At 48.5% G+C, this 20,316-nt stretch overlaps 1 protein-coding gene across 2 annotated transcripts in view; it reads left to right on the forward strand.

Annotated features, from left to right (window-relative positions):
• The first annotated feature begins 1,442 nt into the window (after positions 1–1,442).
• PNPLA1 (patatin like phospholipase domain containing 1) overlaps positions 1,443–20,316 on the forward strand; it is a 52,280-nt gene continuing 33,406 nt past the window's right edge. The window contains exon 1 of one of the 2 annotated variants that reach the window (XM_069564224.1): positions 1,443–1,725. In XM_069564224.1, coding sequence (XP_069420325.1) covers positions 1,521–1,725 — 205 coding nt within the window. In that variant the 5' untranslated portion in view covers positions 1,443–1,520. The remainder of the gene's footprint in view (positions 1,726–20,316) is intronic. The other variant, XM_069564223.1, reaches the window with a different exon arrangement.

The raw sequence follows: 20,316 nt of genomic DNA on the forward strand, positions 1-20,316 counted from the left end.
GGGAGACCTGGGTTTGATCCCTAGGTTGGGAAGATACCCTGGAGAAGGAAATGGCTACCCACTCCAGGATTCTGGCTTGGAGAATTCCATGGACAGAGGAGCCGGGTAGGCTACAGTCCATGGGCTCACAAAGAGTCGGACACGACTGAGTGATTTTCACCTCATTTCACTTCACTTCCCCTGGTGGGCTCAGTGCGGCTATCACATCCTAGCAGAGTATGGAGCTGGACTGAGCGTTGGGCAGGAGACTTTGTGTCTCTATTCCAATTCTGACCCAGCTTCTGTGTGCCCTGGGGGGACAGAGAAGGGGGACGCCGGCCAATTTGCTGTCTTGCAACATCCTTAGGCGGTGACATTTGCTGGTAGTGAGGAAGACTCTCCTTGCCAGGGCATGTTGCACTGCTCCAGACTGGCACGACCAGGGCTCCCTGGAGCTACCCTTGGTTCCCCCACCACATGCCTTTCCCCTTAGGCTCCAAATCATCTCTCTGCTCTGACCCAGATGCCCCCACACCTGAGGTCCCAAGCTGTTCATCCTTGGGGTTACTGACATCTCAAACATGAGACGCCATGACATGACATGTCATGAATACTGACATTTCAAACCTCTCATTTCAAAGTGAGAATACAGTGTGATGCGGTAACACAGAATGATGGAGATTCCAGGTTGACTTCTTGCGGGACACTTAGGACACAGCACAGAGATTCAAGGCTTGGACAGAGAGTGCTAAGAGTTGGTGTGTTGGCGAAGGGCAGAGGAGAGAAGGTGAGAGCTGGAGAGGCGGGGGTGGGGGCCCTGGAGCCCAAACTCTTTTCCCTTACAATTTAACCGGTGGCCAGTCCTAACACGTGAATAAACAGATGAGTAAGCAGAGGGGCACTTACGCAAGAACAAATAAAAATAATTGTATCACACCTCACACACGCCACCCGGAGCCTGGAGCAGGATCCCAGGGAGGGGCGCTGCGGTGGGGGCATGGGTGCTGTGAGCCGAGTCTCCCTCAGAAACCAGAGCCGGCGTGGCAGCCCTGTCGCTGTGGGAAAGGAATACCCTCTCCTGGAGGGAGGCCAGCGTTTATTCCCTTTACAGCTGCAGCGTGCGGGGGAGGGAGGTGCCATCCCATACCCATCTGTGGAGGTTTAGCAACCCGATGAGTGAACCCTTTGGGACTCAGGGCTGAGCGGCACCTCTTCCTGGGCCCGGCCCTGCGTGGCGGCCACCTGCGATCCAAGGGGTACCAGGCAAGTGCAGAGGAGGGCGCTCACTGGGCCAGGACGCTGCCCGCGGGGGCCTTTACCAGGCTTTGGGGCTGCCTCCTGACCGAGCTCAACAGGCCCAGGCAGCTGCTGCCTGAGCCACTGTGGGTGTCCCAGCTGCCGCCCGGGGAGCGACAGCCACATTCCAGGCTCCGGGCTGGCAGGGAAGCTTGGCCGCAAGTTTCAACAGGAGAGTGGCTGGCCTTCAGGCACATCGGCGCTGAGAGTTTCCTCCCTTCCCTGGGAGGTCCCAGGTTGAGGAGATGGAAGAACAGGTGTTCAAGGGGGACCCTGACACCCCTCATTCCATCTCCTTCTCGGGCAGCGGGTTCCTCTCCTTCTACCAGGCTGGGGCGGTGGACGCCCTTCGGGACCTGGCACCCCGGATGCTGGAAACAGCCCATCGCTTCGCTGGGACGTCGGCAGGTGCGGTGGTGGCAGCCTTGGCCATCTGTGGGATCGAAATGGGTAAGGCTTTTGTTCTGGATTCCCTGGGGATCCTCTGGAGGGGTTCCACAAAGCAGAGCCTGAGGGTTGCTTGGGGATGCTTTGGGGAACAAAGCCAGGTCGTCTGGGTGGTGGGAAGGGAAGATGTAGGTGGAGTGGGATAGCATTTGCGGTCAGGGTTTGCTGGGTCCCAGTCTCTGACCCACTGGCTGAGCTCGGAGCTCTGTCTCCCTCTCCCTCAGCACCCTGACCTGACACTGTCTCCCGGGCTCTGGGAGAGGGAAAGGTTGTATCTTTCTGAAACATCCCGTCTTGGGAGTTACACCATGACAGAGGCATACACTGGGCGAAGAGCTGCTCCAGCCTGGCCTCATTTAAAAATGCAAATATCCTGGGAAGGACAAATTGACATCTTGGTGGAGGTGGATTCATCAGACCAGCTTCCAAGCGGCTGGGAGTGAAAGCCCTGGGCTTGGAGGGATGGACAGAGGGGTTGGCAGGGGGGAAACTGGGAAGGAATCTGGGAGGCCTCCCTTTGCCTGCTGCCCCACTTGTCCAGGAGGCCCGGGGGGAAGGATGGGGCGGCACACGGACAGGCAGGAGCACCATCCCGTGAAAGGGGAGTGGACCGTTCCGAGCAGCCCACACGGTAGGCCCAGACCCGGTCCCGGAGCAGGCTGATCCACGTGGGCTGCCTCACCTGGGGAGCGGGGCGGGGAGCATTTATTCATTCGCTGCACTACCATTCTATGTGAGCCTGTGATCCGGGCACTGGGGACAAAGTCCCTGCCCCCACGGAACAGAAATTCTAGAGAGAGTGGAGACACACGATAAGCCTCCAAACAAGTAGTCTCCTAACGTCAGATCAGGAAGTGATAAGAACTATGAATAAAATCGCAGCAGGGAAGGGTCAGAGAATAAAGTGAGGACTGTTTGAGAAACGGTGGTCGGGGGGCCCTTTTGGAGGAGGTGACATTCAAGCAGAAATCTGAGTGAAGCGAGAGAGCAAGTCATTTGATGATTGGGAAGAAAAGACTGTTCTGGGTACAGGACCAGCCGGGGAGCCCGCGGCATTGGGGAGTGAGGAGGGGGGTGGAGGGTGAAGCTGGAGGGGCAGGCAAGGGCCAGGTCACATGGACCTTGTAGCGGGGAGAACAGATTTCACTCCTGGGGAGTGGGGAGGAAGGAAGGAGGCAAAGTGGACAGGTGGCCCAGTCCCCCAGGGTTTGAGTCCCCACGCTGGTGCTTCATGGTGTGGGCCTGGGGCATGCGGCTGGATGCTCTGTGCCGCAGTTTCTACTCTGTCCAGCTGAGATTCTCAGGTTACGTTAGAGGGTTAATCGCCTGAGTGAGTGAACGAGTTGGTATGTGTCAACTGCCGGGCTGTGCAGAGTGAGACGGACCAGGGAGGGCAGAAACAAGGAGAGCAACGCTGGGGGAGGCGAGGGGAGGTGAAATGAAGGGGAGAGTAGCGTGGAGCCACATACACTAACACATGTAAATAGACAGCCAGTGGGAATTTGCTGTACGACTCAGTTCAGTTCAATTCAGTTCAGCCGCTCAGTCGTGTCCAACTCTTTGCGACCCCATGGACCACAGCACGCCAGGCCTCCCTGTCCATCACCAACTCCCGGAGTTTACCCAAACTCATCTCCATTGAGTCCGTAATGCCACCCAATCATCTCATCCTCTGTCATCCTCTTCTCCTCCTGCCCTCAATCTTTCCCATCATCAGGGTCTTTTCAAATGAGTCAGCTCTTCGCATCAGGTGGCCGGAGTATTGGAGTTTCAGCTTCAGTATCAGTCCTTCCAATGAATATTCAGGACTGAGTTCCTTTAGGATGGACTGGTTGGATCTCCTTGCAGTCCAAGAGACTCTGACTCAGGGAACTCAAACTGGGGCTCTGTAACAACCTAGAGGGGTGGGAATGGGTGGGAGGAAGGAGGGAGATTCAAGAGGGAGGGGGCATATGTACACTGATGGTTAATTCATGTCGATATATGATACAAATCAAACCAATATTGTAAAGCAATCATCAACCCATTAAAAATAAGTAAGTACAAAAAATAATAAAGTTGACAATTAAAAATAAATAAATATAAAAAAATAAGTTGAAAGAGCAATAAAAAAGGGGGGAAAGAAACAGGGAGAGCAGTAGGAGGCGGTTGTTCAGGCAGGGGGCTGGGCGGTGAGAGCAGTGAGGACATCCACTTTAGGGTACAGGTTGGAGGAAGGGCCAGGGATGAGGGGCCGGCTGCAGAGTGAGGAGGGGAGCGAGCAGGGCCCCTTCCTGCCTGCGGATCTGTGGTGGGTGAGATGTCTTTCTCTCTGTTTTAAAGAATAATTGTAATACCCATTCCCTGAGTACCCCTTCCGTGCAAGATTAAAATTTTCTTTTCTCATAATTCACAAGTAATCACTTCTTTCTCAATTCAAACAATGCAAAAGTATTTAGAGTATAAAGGGAAAAGAAGCCTTCACTCGCCTCCCCACTTGCCCCCAATCCCACTTCCCCTCCTAGAGCCTGTGGAAGGACTCTGCTGGGATCCTTCTAGATCTTTTTTTCTTTTTAATGACAAGTCCTCTGTGAATGTAGCAGTTCATCCTCAGTCACCCAGTGGACCCTAGGACAGGCCTTCAGAAAGGGGTGAGGTTCCCCTACTCCCTGGTCTTGGAGTCACAGATTCCCTTCCCTTGGAGACACTCCCTTTCCTGGGATTTCTCTCTCTTTCCAGGTACTCGGGTCACTCACCCATTCCATCGCCCCCACTTCCTCATGTCTTTAGTTCAACTTCTTAAAACACACCAGCCAGAAGGGTCAGTGGTGTCTCTGTCTTCAGGCATTTGAGAACTTTCAGAATTAATCCAGTTCAGTCAATAAACCCTGCTCAGATGGTTGGATGGCATCACTGACTCAATAGACATGAGTTTGAGTAAACTCTGGGAGTTGGTGATGGACAGGGAGGCTTGGCGTGCTGCAGTCCCCGGGGGCGCAGAGTCGGACACGACTGAACTGAACTGAACTGAACTGAAAACTGACTTGGCCAGGCTGTGAGGGACGTGGATGCCAGCGGACAGGGACTCAGACTCATGAGAAGGACCCCTGACGGTGGTGTGACTGAGGGCTGGTCTGCGTGCTGGCCACATGCTTGTGACTGGGAGGGAAGTTCAGGGAAGGGAGAGGGCTGTGCTCTTTTCATCCAGCAGCGTGTTTATGAGATTGAGCCACCGTCACTCAAGTGTACTTCATTCATTTTAACTGCCGTGCAATTTACTACTAACCAGCCCTCCCCCGAATCAGGCGCTGTTCTCTTTGGTGTATTAACTCATTCAGTCCTCACAGCAACCCTCTGAGTTGAAAACTACTATTATCTCCATTTTGCAGAGGAGGAAACTGAGTCACGTAAAGCTTAAATCACTTGCCTAAGGTCATGCAAACAGTAGTTGGTAAAGCTGGTGTTTTAACCTAGCGTGACCTTTAAGCCACTTTGCTGCTGCTGCTTTTTTTTTTTTTTTAATAAATATCTATTTACTTGACTGCACCAAGGTCTTAGTTGTGGCACTCACGATCTTCGTTGTGGCATGAGGGATAGTTAGTCATGGGATCTAGTTCCCCGACCAGGAATCTAACCCAGGCCCCCTGCATTGGGAGCTCAGAGTCTCAGTCACTGGACCACTAGGGAAATCCCGCCACTCTGCTTCTTGACAAAGCAGTGTCAGGGGGCATGGATACTGGTTGTATGGACACCAGGGTCAGGGAAGCCTCTCTGAATAGGTGGAATTTGCACAAAGCCCTGAAGGAGGGGAGGGAGTGAGCCACGAGAACGTCTGGGGAGAGCACTCAGCGAAGAGGGACACGTGACTTGTCCCATCCTGTCATCAGTTAGAAGCAGAGCAAGTACCAGGACTGGGTCTCCTGATTTCCTTTAATCCTCTTCACCTCTTTCTATGTCTATTCCATTAAAACTGTATCGTGGTTCATTTAGCCATTCTGTTGATGGACATGGCCAAGTTTTTGTTGTTATAAACAACACTGCAATGAGCATCCTTGTTTGAGTCTCTCAGGTCCACATGGAATGTTTCCCTAGGATACATATCACATGAACTTTACCGGACTAGGGCTAAATTATGCGCCAAAGCGGTTGTACCAAATTAACCACTCAATTCAGTTCAGTTCAGTTCAGTCGCTCAGTCATGTCTGACTCTTTGCGGCCCCACGAACCGCAGCACGCCAGGCCTCCCTGACCATCATCAACTCCCAGAGTTTAGCCAAACTCATGTCCATTGAGTCAGTGATGCCATCCAACCAGCCCATCCTCTGTCGTCCCCTTCTCTTCCTGCCCTCAATCTTTTCCAACATCAGGGTCTTTTCAAATGAGTTAGCTCTTCGTATAAGGTGGCCAAAGTACTGGAGCTTCAGCTGCAACATCAGTCCTTCCAAAGAACACCCAGGACTGATTTCCTTTAGGATGGACTGGTTGGATCTCCTTGCAGGCCAAGGGACTCTCAAGAGTCTTCTCTAACACCACAGTTCAAAAGCATCAATTCTTCTGAGCTCAGCCTTCTTTATAGTCCAGCTCTCACATCCATATATTTAACCACTAGCAGCTCCTGATTTCCCCACAGTGTCATCATCAACCCTTGGGACTATCAGGTTGCAGAGTTTTTTAATTGTTTTGGTCAGGCCAGGTGGCTGGCAGGATCTCAGCTCCCTGATTAGGGATTAAACCTGGGAGACGGCAGTGGAAGTGCAGAATCCTAACTAGTAGGCCACCAGTGAACTCCAAGACTGAAGAGTTTTAAGTCAATCGGATGAGTGTGACGTTATATCTCATTTTATTTTGCTTATTTAATCTGCACACCCTGATTACTAGTGCTGTTAAGCATCTCTATGTATTTATCAACCACTTATGTTTTCTCTTAAAAAAACCAAAATGTTTTACTTGGCTGTGCTGGGTCTTAGTTCATGGGAGACCTTTAGTTGTGACGTGTGGGATCCAGTTCACTGCCCAGGGATCAAACCCAGGACCCTGCATTGGGAGCATAGAATCTTAGCCACTGGAATCTTTCCCACCAGGGAAATCCCCACTTGTGTTTCCTCTTCTGTAACTTACCTGCTCATAACCCTTTCCTGGTAATCTTTTTCTCTTCAACATGTAGGTGTTCTTTATATAGGCTGTACATGAATCATTTGTCAGTTATGGACATTGTAGCTATCTCATCTCATTCCATAGCTTGCCTTTTTATCTGACAATGTCTTTCGTTACTCAGAAAATTCCAATTTTGATGCAGTCAGGGATATCAAATCTTTTCTGCCTATAATTTGTGTTTTTTAATATCTTTACTTTAAAGATGATTACTTCTGTATTTTCATTCAAGAGTTTGGAAATTTTGCTCTTTCATATTTAAGTTCATCCATCTGAAATTTATTTTGTAGCTCTTTTGAGGTAGAAATAGAAGATTTTGATTGCGGTAGCCAAATACCCGACACTGTTTATAGGCAACTCTTTCCACACTTGTTTGCGATGCTGCCTCTGACTTATTCAAGTTCCTGTAATCCCTGGAGTCTCTCTTCTCTTCTATTGGTGAATTTGTCTATTTCTGCACTATACCACAGTATTTTGACCATGATAGTCTTATAATAAGGGATATAGTGTATATGGCAGCCCTCTCCTTTTTTAAATTTCTTCTTCAACTACTGACTCTCTTACTCCTTTTGGCTGTTTTTGTTGCTGTTGCCCTAGGTCTTTGCTTTCCCTCCAGTGCAGTGAGCAGGGGGTACTCTCTAGGTGTGGTCTGCAGACTTCTCATTGCGGTGGCTTCTCTTGCTGTGGAGCGTGGGCTCCAGGCGTCCGGGCTTCCGGACGGTGCAGTGCTTGGGCTCAGTGTGTGGTGCACAGGCTTAGTTGCTCCGTGGCACGTGGAATCTTCCTAGACCAGGGATCAAAACCGTGTCCCCTGCGTTGGCAGACAGATTCCTATCCACTACCACCAGGGAAATCCCTTGACTCTTATTCTTGACCCCCTTTTCCCCCATGTGAAAGAGCTCTATTAGGATTTTGATTGAAATTATAGCTTCTCATTTATAATATATTAATAGCCTACCCATCTCTCTATTTCTTCTGACCTTTTTTGTCCTTCAGAAAAGATTTTTTTGTGTCTTTTACGAGATTTAATAGCTTTTGTTGCTATAGGAAACAAGATCCTTTTTCTACAGCATTTTCTAATCTAATTGATTATTGCTGATATAAAGTAATGTTGATGGATTTTGTTTGTTGATATTGTCTTGGGCAACCTCATGAACATCCTCAAATATTTCTAAAAGTTCCTTGGTAGATTATCCTATACTTTATGTGTAACTAATCGTACTATCTGCATACAAACAACAGGCTCGTCTCTTTTAAAAAGACTACTTCAACACACGCCCCCCAGCCTCTCTCCTCCAGGCCGACCCCTGTCCTCTTGTTCCCAGCCTGGGCTTTTCCGTCCTCAGACTGTGTTTTGTTCACTGGAAGCGGAGACAGCAGTGGGTCCATCTTCTGCTAACATGAGCCTAGTTCTGCATTAGGGGCAATTTGGGGGCACCTGAAAATGTTTGCAAAACACTTAACACAAGAGCCTGGTTTTCACTAGAACTGCATTAGAGAATGAAGGTTCATTCATTTACCCATCTGAGGAGAGATGGTTTCCCTGACAACCAGTGGGGGGGATTCAGGATTTCCAACTGGAGGCTAGAAACTACTCCTCGACCTGTCTCTCCCTGTCAAATTTCAACTTACCTTTCAAGCACTAGCTCAAATGCCAAAGTTATGCATTTTTTTTCTTGTTAAAGAATGAGGATTTGGTGAACTTAAAATCCCGTCCCCACTTAAGCTGCTACTTGGTACATTCCTCCCTATAAAAACTTCATGGTAAGCCAATTGTTCATTCATTCAACCAATGATTGTGTATGGAGCATATACTGGGCCCTGCAGAAGACACAGAGATATAGCGCAAGATGAAGCTCTACCCATGCCCTCAAGGAGCTTACAGTTTATTCAAACTCAAAGGCAGTAACCAACTAGTTATAGTATAATAAGTTCCAACTGTATATTAGAAAATTAAAAGGCAGAAGAGTGCAGAGGGAGAGAGGAAACTGATCCCATAGTGGAGGACCTCATGGAAGGGGCATTCGAGATAAGGCTTGAAAAGTAAAGTGAAGTTGCTCAGTCATGTCTGACTCTTTTCGACCCCGTGGACTGTAGCCTACCAGGCTCCTCGGTCCATGGGATTTTCCAGGCAAGAATACTGAAGAGGGTTGCCATTTCCTCCTCTAGGAGATCTTCCTGACCCAGGGATTGAACCCAGTCTCCCGCATTATAGGCAGACGCTTTACCGTCTGAGCCATCAGGGAAGTCCAGGGGCTTGAAAGACGAGTAGAAATCTGACATGTAGAGACAGGTTGGGCAGGACCCTCAGCTTCTAGCCGGACTCTGCTTGACAACAGAGCATGCCTTCAGGGGGTGGTAAAGACCTCAGTCCTCTGGTGTCAGGGTTTGATGTGAGAGTTTCAGAAAGGCAGCTTTTGACTCAGCAAGAGTTGTCCAAGGTGGGAAAGGGCTATTTGGAAGCAGGGGAGCATCTGTCCTTGGAGAGGCCCACGCAGAGGCTGGGGGGCACCTGATTGCTGCTGGTGGGTCCCCTTCATTTAGCTTGGTGACTGACAGGACCCGTCAAACTGGGGTTTCCAAACTCCTAGGCTGAAAGTTACAGTAAGAAGTACTTTTCATATTGTGACCCAGTGTGAACATAAATCTAAAAGAGAAGTTTCATGACCGAATACTCACCATACTCCATGCTATACTTTTGATATTTTTTCCTACTCATTAAAAAATTCTTCACTTAGTCAGTGATTCTCAGTCTTGCACGTCTGAATCACCTGGGAGCTTTGAAAACATCCACTGCCCAGGCTTCTCCCCAACACTAATTAAATGAGGATCTCTTGGGGCGGAAGCCGGCACCAGTGTTTATTCAACTCCCAGGTGATCCTGGTGTGCAGCCTCAGTTAAGCCCCAGTGCACTTGGCAAAACTAAAACCGGGCAGTGGAAATGGGTCAGGCGTTTGAGGACTAACAAAATTCCATATTTATTAATGGGGCATGGATTTTTCCAGAATAGAGAAAAACGGTGTTGCTCCAGAGGCTTCAGACTGGGCTAGATTCTGTGAATTCCTCTGGGTGAGCCGTAAACGAGGCAGACAGACCTTGTTTCAGGGGCTGGTCCATACCTCACCCTTTGCCCGAGCTCACATCGAAGCCTATGAGAACTCATGGCTCGGAGCCTCTGCCGGCTGTTTCTCTTTTTCTATGGCTTTTTGTATATTTACAGTTGTATCTCCAACATCACTATCAATCATACAACATTTTAATTATCTGCCAAAGAAATGCCAAATCCCTTAGCTGTTACCTCTCAATTCCTCCATTCAATTACCTGGAAGCCACTAACCTACTTCTTGTCTCTATAGATTTGCCTATTCTGGACGTTTAATATACATAGAGTCTATACAATACAATATGTGTCCTTTTGTGTGTGGCTTCTCTCACTTAGTGTAGGGTTTTCTAAACTCATCCCTTATAGCACATGTCAGTATTTCACTCCTTTTTATCGTTGAATAATATGTCCTTACGTGGATATAACACATTTTTAAAATCCATTTGTCGGGGAATGTTTGGGTTGCTTTTAGTTTGAGCTATTATAAATGATGTCATTATGAACATTCATGTGCATTTCTTAAACTTTCAAATACTTTCTTTTTGGGCCACACTGCTTGGCATGTGGTTAGTTCCTCAACCAGGGATCAAACCCGTGCCCCTTGCACTGGGAGCGTGGGTCTTAACCACTGAACTGCCAGGGAAGTACTTCAATAAAATAAAATATATATATATATATATATATATATATATATATATATATATATATATATATATATATATATATATATTTATTCCTGGCTGTGCTGGGTCTTCGTTGCTGCCTGGCTTTTCTCTAGTTGTGGCGAGCGGGGGCTACTCTCTAACTGCGGTGCGTGGGCTTCTCATCGCGGTGGTTTCTCTTGTTGCGGAGCACAGAGAACTACACTACTACTCAACCAACTAAACTAGCTCCTCAGCTTCTAAATCTCAGAGTTTACTAGTTGCAGCACAGGTGCTCAGTAGCTGTGGCTCCCAAGCTCTAGAGCACAGGCCCAGTTGTTGTGACACACAGGCTTAGTTGCTCAGTCGCATGTGAGATCCTCCTGGCCTGGGGATCAAACTTGTGTCTCCTGCATTGGCAGGCAGATTCTTTACCACTGAGCCACCAGAGAAGCTCTTAAATAACCTTTTTAAGTGGAAAATTTTCAAGTGTCTTGGAGAGAATAATATAATGCACCCTCAAGAACCCACCCATCATCTAACTTCAACACTTATCAGTATTTACCAATGGGGCTTCATCTGCATATTCCCAACCCTGCTTTGTTCTGTTTCTTTTAATATCATTTTGAAACAATTTTGAATCTGCATAGAAGTTGCATGTAGCCTCCCTAGGCTTTGTTTTCTGCAGGAACATTTCACAACAAGTATCTCTCCAGATAAGGACTGTGAGTCTGAGAAGCCCAGGGGGAGTGAGGCTGGTTGGTCTCCTGGCACAGAATGGTGCTGGGTGGGTACCAGCCTCAGTGGCTGTTCCCCTGCTGGGTGGGGGACAGGGGCAGGGGACTTTTAGCTGCCTTTTAGCTGAACTCATCAGGTGACTCTGTTTTGTCCTCTAGAAGTAATTATTTTCCAAGATCTCTTCCACTGCCTTCTCACAGTGACAACCCACTAAACACCGAAACCACTAAGTAAAATATTAAAAGGAGGGAGCTGAGGCTGAGGGTTGGAATTGAGAGTTCTCCTCTTCGAGTGCATAGCAGTCTCAGGATGTGTCCTGCCTCCATTCCTTTGCTCAAGCTGTCCCCTCTCCCACGGGTGCCGGCCCCTTTCTTTTCTCCCTGTGTCCCGTCTCTCCATCCTCCAAGTCCCACCGCAGACATCACCCCTCTGAGAGTCTCCTCACTCCCGTTCATCCCTTGGTGCTCCCACAGCTGGCTCTCGGAGGGCGCTTGTCTCAGAGATGGGAATCCCCGTGGGAAAGAGCACTTGTCTAGGAAGCAGGCTCTCTGGATTCTGAGAACAAAAGCCTCTGCAGTCACATTGTGAGTCTAGTTTGCCACTCACCTTATTTTCACATGGTTTTTCAGAACAGGGTTTAGGCAGCAGGGAGGTAGGCTTCAAACTAGAGCTAGTCTGAACCCAAAGTCCGAACTCTGTCCACCTTCTCTTTCCTCTGGTCCCAGCAATCCACTCAGCAGCAAGTGACCTTGGCCAGGCCACCCTGAGACTCAGCTCAGCTACTGAGTAGTGGGAGGGAATATGCTTGCCTATCCCTCCCCACAGCTTGCTCCGGGATCAGCAGTGGTCCCTGGGAATGAGCTTTGCAAACTCGGACTGACGCTGCAGTTGCACTGGTTGGAGACGCAGAGCTTCAACAAAACACAAGAGCATTGCTCGCTCTTGTGGTCTTTGCACCCCGGCCCCCCAAGGCTGGTGTGGTGGCTCCAGGTTAGGAGCCAGGTTCCTTCCACCGTGTTGCTCACAGTCCGAGAGGGCTCCTCACCACGTCTGCATCCCAGCTAGTTCCAGAGGGGAAGGGGGGCACATCTCTTCCCTCTGAGGGCAGGCCTCGAAGATGACACACACCATGTCACCTCACATCCCACGGATCAGAAGTCATTTTCATGACCACACCTGACTGCAAGGGAGCCTGGGAAATGTGGACTCTATTCTGGAATGCCATGTGTCCAGCTAAAAATCGAAGGCTCAACTACTAAGGAAGAAGGGGAGAATGGATACTGGGGACAACTAGCAGCCATTGTCATAGTAGTTATAATTTGATATCTGAGATATATGATGATGATGATGGAAGAAGTCTGTCCTTCCTGGGACCAAGGTCTGGATTTCATAAACACCAGGTCAAGTCCAATGTGTGGGCTGAGGAGGGGCTCAGCACTGAACCATCAGCAGGCTGCCCTCCTGGCAGCTGGCATGTGAGCGCCGCCCCCCAGTCCTTCTGTGTCCCCTGCCTAGACTTTCTGGTGTCCTATCCAGAGAAAACACCTCTTCCTGATACACCCTCCCATTTTACCCCACTGGATCTCTTTCTGGGATCTCAAGTTCACCCATAGAATCTGTCCACTTGATGGTATCCTGTCTTGTTTCAGACGTTGTGTCTCATCCCATCAACTAGATTGGTTGAGCAATCTGAGGTCTTATTGGCCCCGTGGCTCCCACAGACTACTGGTCCAGCAAGTACTGCTTGACAGACTCCTGACAGTTGCCAGCCTTTGGCAGGCGTGACACTGAATGTGTCAGCAATTTCTACTTTGGGGTTTACCTAATATGACTTATAATACCAGAATGCCATAGAAGGAAGGTCAGCAACTCCAACTCCTCAACTTTATGGATGATTGTATTTATACTTTGGAAGTGGAAGTGACTGATTGAAGGTGGACCTCACTCAGGCTAGTGATTTCCAAACTGTGTTCTAAGGAACCCCAGGACTCTGGGGCGGGGGGCCGAGGTGGGGCTAGGAAGAAAAGAGCAGGGAGAGGATACGCACTGAAGCCCACCCCCACCCCCTGCCCCCCGCCCGGTGGCCTTCCCCCAGCTTCAATGAGTACAACCCTGCTATTTTCCATTCTTCATAAAATTTCACTTCAAGAGAGTGTTCCAGTGATTTTTTTTTCCCCTGATGATTTTCAATCTAATCTCCAATGATTTTTTCTTTTTTAAGTTTGAAAGTCACTGTTCTTGTCTAACCTACTTAATGTGCAGACAAAAAAGTTGAGGACCAGTTTCTGGCTGAACGTACGATGATAAGACAGGCCATTTGCCCTGTCTCTCATCCTAGGCCCTAGGGATCCAGCCTCAAACAAAACAGCTCTCTGCCCTCATGAAGCTGGCACTCCCCCGGTGAAATTGAGCCGTAAATAACTCAACATAGAAAAACACCAACAGGCATGCTCAAAGGAGAAAATAAAGCCAGCGAAGGGTGTGGTGAGTGATCAGAGGGTGCGGTGTCAGGTGGGCTGGGCGGGGAGGCCTCTCGAAGGAAGGGAGGGAGAGCTTTGTTTTCTGAGAGAAGAGTCTTTCAGGCTGCGAGATTCGCAGGTGCAACAGACGGGCTTGCATTGTTGGGAAGGAAGGCAAGCTGTCCTTCCGGACAGGATATGGGTTCTAAAAGGACCCTGCAGAGCCCCTGGGAGGCCCAGAGGAGTAGCTGGGGCCCCTCCCCACACGCCTGGGCACAGCAGGACCCGGCCTGACTCCTGCAGTGGAGACGGGTGTTTCAGTGTGCCTCCCGTGCCTGGTCGCCGCCGCCTCGGGCAGCCCCCGCCACCCCTCCTGAGGCCCTGGAGCCGTGGGCGGCTGAAGGTATTGGCATTTGGCAGGTGACTCAGGTGTGGCCCTGTTAGTGGCCCTGCGGGGGCCTCAGGGGCAGGTGCCGAGAGGACCGCAGCGCCTCTGTGAGAAGCTTGGCTCTGGAGACTTCTTTCCTCGCTCACCCACGGGCCTGCCTCTGTGGTTCAGTCAAGGGACAAGACACGGCAGGGCTGGTGGAGAACGCAGCTCCCAGGAATGAGGGGCTAGGCTCAGCCCACCAGTGACCTGCTGCTTCCTTCGTTTTCCCATCTGGAACCTGGGGGTGGGATCACATTCCTAGGACGTTATGATGAGAGACAAAAGAAATCCTGAATGTCCTGGGCAAACGGTCATCACAAAATAAGTCTTTGATGAATGAATGTTGAATGAATGGATGAACAAGGGAAAAGAAAACGATCTTGAAATGGAAAAGCAGAGGTCATGCGGCAGTTTTCAAACTTAACTAAAAGAACACCCTAGAGAGGTTGTTAAATTTATTAAAACAGAGACCTGGACTCCAACCTGGTCTGGTTAATATTTTTTAATACTTTAGTTGTGAACTCATCTGCACAAGGACTTGGTTTTTCTATGGGAATTCTGTGTGGCAGTGGAAGGACTGACTGTCTGAGCTGGTTTGCCTTGGCCCTGGCCGGGCACCCAGGGTGATCAGCAACTCAGGACCAGTGTTTATGGTGATTACCCTGTAGGTTGTGTCAATTCAAGCTCTAAGCCACAGGTAATGCCGGCTTGGGGGCTTTGCATGTTTATGGGAGACTTTGTATTGTTTCACTGAGAGCCCTACACAGAGGCAAGCCATTGTCATGTTTCACTGACCCAGCAGCTGTTGGATGGCCCTGGCTTTAAGCAAGGTCTTGGTTCAACTGACCCTCACACAGCCCAGAACCAAGGGCCCTGTCGCTGCCAGTTTCTGGTCCAATAATCACAGCAACAGCTTTCTCTCACCCGGCACTGGCTTTCAGTTCCTTTTTCATTTCTGTTTTCTTTCTAACTTGTGAAGTCAACCACAGTTCTGTTGTGGTCACTGATGATGAAGACAATGTTGTTACTAAAGCTGGAGAGTTTTCTGTTCAGCTCAGGGCTCTATTAGTGGAATTAGAAGCCTCTCCAAAGTTCTTTAAACCACTCTTTCCCCCTCTTGCCAGTGAGTGTGAGTATGTGCGTATTGTTGCCCAGAAACAACCTGAAGTTCAGCCCTGGCTGCTGGGTGCACTTTTCAGAATCAAAATGTCCTCATCAAAAATCATCCCCAGAGTTCTTTATCTGCCTGAGATGGCAGTGTTTTCTGTAACATGAACTCTGCTCTGACTCACAGTAATAATACTATTTATCAGGCCCTTGGAATGTGCCAGGTATTATGCCTAAAGCTTTGCATGAATCATTTACTTTTATCTTCTCACCGTCCTATATTTATACCCATTTTACAAAGTGGGAAAAAGGTGTTCAGAGAGATTAGCTACCACAATGAGCCAAGACTGGGACTCTCCTCATTCCTATATTTCTTTATCTTCTCTAATGATTTCAGAAGTTGCTTTGCAAGCAACACATCAGCTCTCCTACCAAACTCCATGGGCTAAGCAATCATTTGCACATTGGTTAAGAAAGTGAGATCAAATGACATGATGTATGCAAAAAAAACACAAAAAACCTTTTTGTAAAATGTACAGAAATGACATCACTGGGTGGAGGTGGTTGTAACTCCCCCTGTCGTGTTGGAATTAGTATCTTTCAATTCACTGAATAGAAAGTAATTTGTATTTTACATGTTTAATTTCTCCAACCAAATAGACAAAAAATTATTTTCTCCAAACAAGCCTTTGGACTAAAGTAGAAGACAGCTGAATGGAAAACTGGGTAAAATTCTGAATGTGTTGATTATGCAGTGGAAACATCTATTTGGAAAGCAGCTCACGCAGGTGACCTATACTAATTCAGTCCCCTCAATATTAGCAGATGTTAACTGAGCCCCTGCTGGGTGGCAGGCACTGTGTGTCTAACAGCCTTGGGCAACCTTTGTTCGTTATTTTTTTTACTTTAATAATGATAAACTTGTTATTCTGAAATAATGATAGATACACAGAAAAGTTGCAAAGATAGTACAGACAGTTCCGTATATCCTTCACCCACGTGTGCACGTCAAGTCGCTTCAGTCGCATCCAACGCTCTGCCACCCTAGGGACTGCAGCCCACCAGGCTCCTCTGTCCATGGGATTCTCCAGTCAAGAATGCTAGAGTGGGTTGCCATGCCCTCCTCCAAGGGATTTTCCCAACCCAGGGGCCAAGCCTGCATCTCCTGTGCCTCCTGCATTGCCCGGCAGGTTCTTTACCACTAGCACCACCTGGGAAGCCCCCATCCTTCACCTAGTGTTACCCTCTCATATAACCACAGTCCATTTGCCAACCCTCAGACATTAACGTTGAAACATTACCATCAGCTATAGATTGCGCCAGTTTTTCTACTGATGTCCTTTTTCTGTCCCAGGATCCAATCCAGGATCCTACACTACATTTGGTGGATCCATTCTTAGACCCACTCACTTAGAGAGTATTAAAATAGCGATGTTTTCTTTGCTTCTCTTTAGGATCAAATTTGGTTTGAGTTCTATTTCCAATTCTACAGGGAAAAAGAGGCAGACCAACGATCAACAAATACCTAGACTGGTTTGACTCACATTTGAATTGGGAATTGACTCATCAGTCCTGAGGGTAACCCACCTCTATCCTCCTGAGATCACCACGTAAACAAGAATCTCCTCTTCAGTCACAGCTCAGGCTCCTGTGTCTATGGATGTAGGGGCAAGAGTTAGGACCAGGCTTGACAGAGCAAATTGCTCTGTGGTTTGCCCCCTCAAAACCCCAAGTCCGGCTGAGTCACTGAAGAATTCCGCCTTCCTGACCAGCAGTCGGGAAGAGTCCCAACAGTCCAATAGAGAAGATACTCTTTGATCGCCTCCTTCAGTTCATTCATTCATTCTTCATCATTCATGATTTTTTAAAGTTGATTAATCTGTGGCTTCCCTGGGTCTTCATTGGTGTGCGTGTCAGTTCTCTCTAGTTGCAGCCAGTGGGGGCTGCTGTCTGGTTGCAGTACAAGGGGTCCTCATTGCAGGGGCTTCTCTTGTTGTGGAACACGGGCTCTGGGTGCAGGCTTCAGTGGTTGCAGCACACAAGCTCTATAAAGCCGGCTCAGTAGTTGTGGAGCACAGGTTTAGTTGCCCCACAGCACGTGGAATCTTCCTGGACCCCTGGACCGGGGACCGAACGCATGTCCCCTGCATTGGCAGGTGGATTCTTATCCACCGGACCATCAGAGGAGGCCTTCACCATTCATTATTGACTTATTCCACATTTATTAAGTCCCCAGAGTGTGCCGGGTACTGAATTAAGGGCTGGGGATATAAGGAGGAGCAAAACAGAAATAAGGGAACATTAGATAGTGCTTTCATTTCATTCTTGAATACCTACTAAGTGTTCAGCACTGAGCTAGGCAATAATGGGGGAGGAGGGTGTTCTTGATACAGGTCCTGCCCTCAAGGAATGTGCTAGCCACAGAGACAGGATGGGCTACTCAAGGCAGCCCGAGATAAATGGTGCAGACAGTAGTGGGGGAGAGACAGCTAACAGCGGGGATGATCAGGAAGGGGCCCAGATCTTCAGCTGGGCTTTAGGGTGAAGTCTGCAGAGATAGTAAAAAGTCAGTAAATAAATAGAAGTCTGTGTATCGGGAAGAAAAGCGGGATTGTGCACTCTGTTTACTGATGAGAGAAGAGACGGGCTTGAGAAAGGACTGGGTCTGCAGATAGGGGAGCGTATGTTTGAAGATGTGATCTGAGTTCTGTTGCTCTTCCTGTCTCCCAGGGATAACTGAGCCCTTAGGAGCTATGCCTAAACTAAACCCTAACAAAGCGGATCCCAAGAGCCTCTGTGGAACCAGCCACCCCCACACACCCCCACCCCAACCCCGACCCTCCCGCCTCACTGTGGGAACCGGAGGCTCTGGAGATGAAGGGCATGTCCCTGGTGGAGACAGTGGCTGCGCTGGAAAGAACACTGGCTTTGGGGCCCTTAAGACTTCAAGGCCTAGCTCTGCTTTCCAGTGCGTGACTTTAGCCAAGCTGCTGGTTGAGCTTCTGTTTCCTCATCTAAAGAGGAGATAACCACAGTACCTACCTCAAAGGGGTGCCATGAAGATTAAATGAAACTAGGAGGTCTCAGAGCCTGGCATAGGGCGTGGCACCAAGAGGTACCAAAGAATGGTAGCCAGTTGTTCGGTCACTCAGTCGTGTCTAACTCTTTGCAACCCCATGGACTGCAGCACGCCAGGCTCCCCTGTCCTTCACTATCTCCCTGAGTTTGCTCAGACTCATGTCCATTGAGTCAGTGATGCCATCCAACCATCTCATCTTCTGTCGTCCCCTTCTCCTTCTGCCCTCAATCTTCCCCAGTATCAGGGTCTTTACCAATGAGACAGCTCTTCTCATCAGGGGGTCAAAGTATTGGAGCTTCAGCTTCAGTCCTTCCAATGAATATTCAGGGTTGATTTCCTTTAGGATTGACTGGTTTGATCTCCTTACAATCCAAGGAACTCTCAAGAGTCTTCTCCAGCACCACAGTTTGAAAGCATCAATTCTTTGGCAGTCAGCCTTTTTTATGGTTCAACTCTCACATCCGTACGTGACTACTGGAAAAACCATAGCTTTGACTATACAGATGTTGGTCGGCTAAGAGATGTCTCTGCTTTTTAATATACTGTCTAGGTTTGTCGTAGCTTTTCTTCCAAGGAGCAAGCATCTTTTAATTTTGTGGCTGCAGTCACCATCTGCAGTGAATTTGGAGCCCACAAAAATAAAACCTGTCACTGTTTCCACTTTTTCCCCATCTATTTGCCATGAAGTGATGGGACTGGCTGCCATGATCTTTGTTTTTTGAATGTTGAGTTTTAAGTCAGCTTTATCACTCTCCTCTTTCATTCTCATCAAGAGGCTGTTTAGTTCCTCTTTGCTTTCTGCTATTAGAGTGGTATCATCTGAATATCTGAGGTTGTTGACATTTTTCCCAGAAATCTTGATTCCAGCTTGTGCTTCTTCCAGCCCAGCATTTTGTATGATGTACTCTGCATGTTAGTTAAATAAGCAGGGTGACAATATACAGCCTTGGCGTACTCCTTCCCCAGTTTTGAACCAGTCCATTGTCCCATGTCCAGTTCTAACTATTGCTTCTTGATTTGCAGGTTTCTCAGGAAAGCAGGTAAGGTGGTCTGGTATTCCCATCTCTTTAAGAATTTTCCAGTTTTTTGTGATCCACACAGTCAAAGGCTTTGGTATGGTCAATGAAACAGAAGTAGATGTTTTTCTGGAATCCCCTTGCTTTTTCTATGACCCAACAGATGTTGGCAATTTGATCTCTGGTTCCTCCATAAACAGCAGAGTGGGATTGAATGAACCCTGTAGTTTCCTAAGAACCTCAAAACTCACATAACATAATGGTAGTCTATGTAGGTAGGTCACAGACCCAACTAAGTGAAGTCTTAGACAGCTGGGGCAATGGATACTGCCAGTCAGCAGAAGTGAACTTCAATTATCATGGTTCTGAAAGATGGAGGCTTGGGCATTCCTCTGCAGTGGCTGCCTAATTTGGGGAAATCTCAAATGAGAAGATGCTCTGAGATGACCTTTTCTCTTTATAGCAGAGGTTCACCTGGAAGTCCCTTGACCATACCCACACACACAAAGCCTGGAGGGTGACTAGTTCACAACTCTTGCGTTATCCCAGTGTCCCCACAGTAGTGAAGGGAGAGCCTGTAAGGCAGGACAGGCCACAGCCTGGAAGGAGGGCAGTATTTTTTTCTACCTCGGAGCAGAATTCCAGATAGACTTCTGGATCCACCAAAGAAAACAGAAAGAATAGAGCTGGGACACATTCTCTTTGCCTGTTCCATCTCGAGGTAATCAGTAGATCCTTCAGTGGAAATTTGTGGAGATCATGCCTGCATTCTGGGCAAGAAGCACACAGGGGCTGTGTGAGGCCCCAGGCCCCGGGAAAAAGCACCACAGGCAACTTGGTAGGAATCCACGTGATGTACCAGTGGCAGGCACTGCTGTTTCCATGGCAACC

Source organism: Ovis canadensis, chromosome 20 (assembly GCF_042477335.2).
Source record: "Ovis canadensis isolate MfBH-ARS-UI-01 breed Bighorn chromosome 20, ARS-UI_OviCan_v2, whole genome shotgun sequence".
NCBI classification, from domain to species: Eukaryota; Metazoa; Chordata; class Mammalia; order Artiodactyla; family Bovidae; genus Ovis; species Ovis canadensis.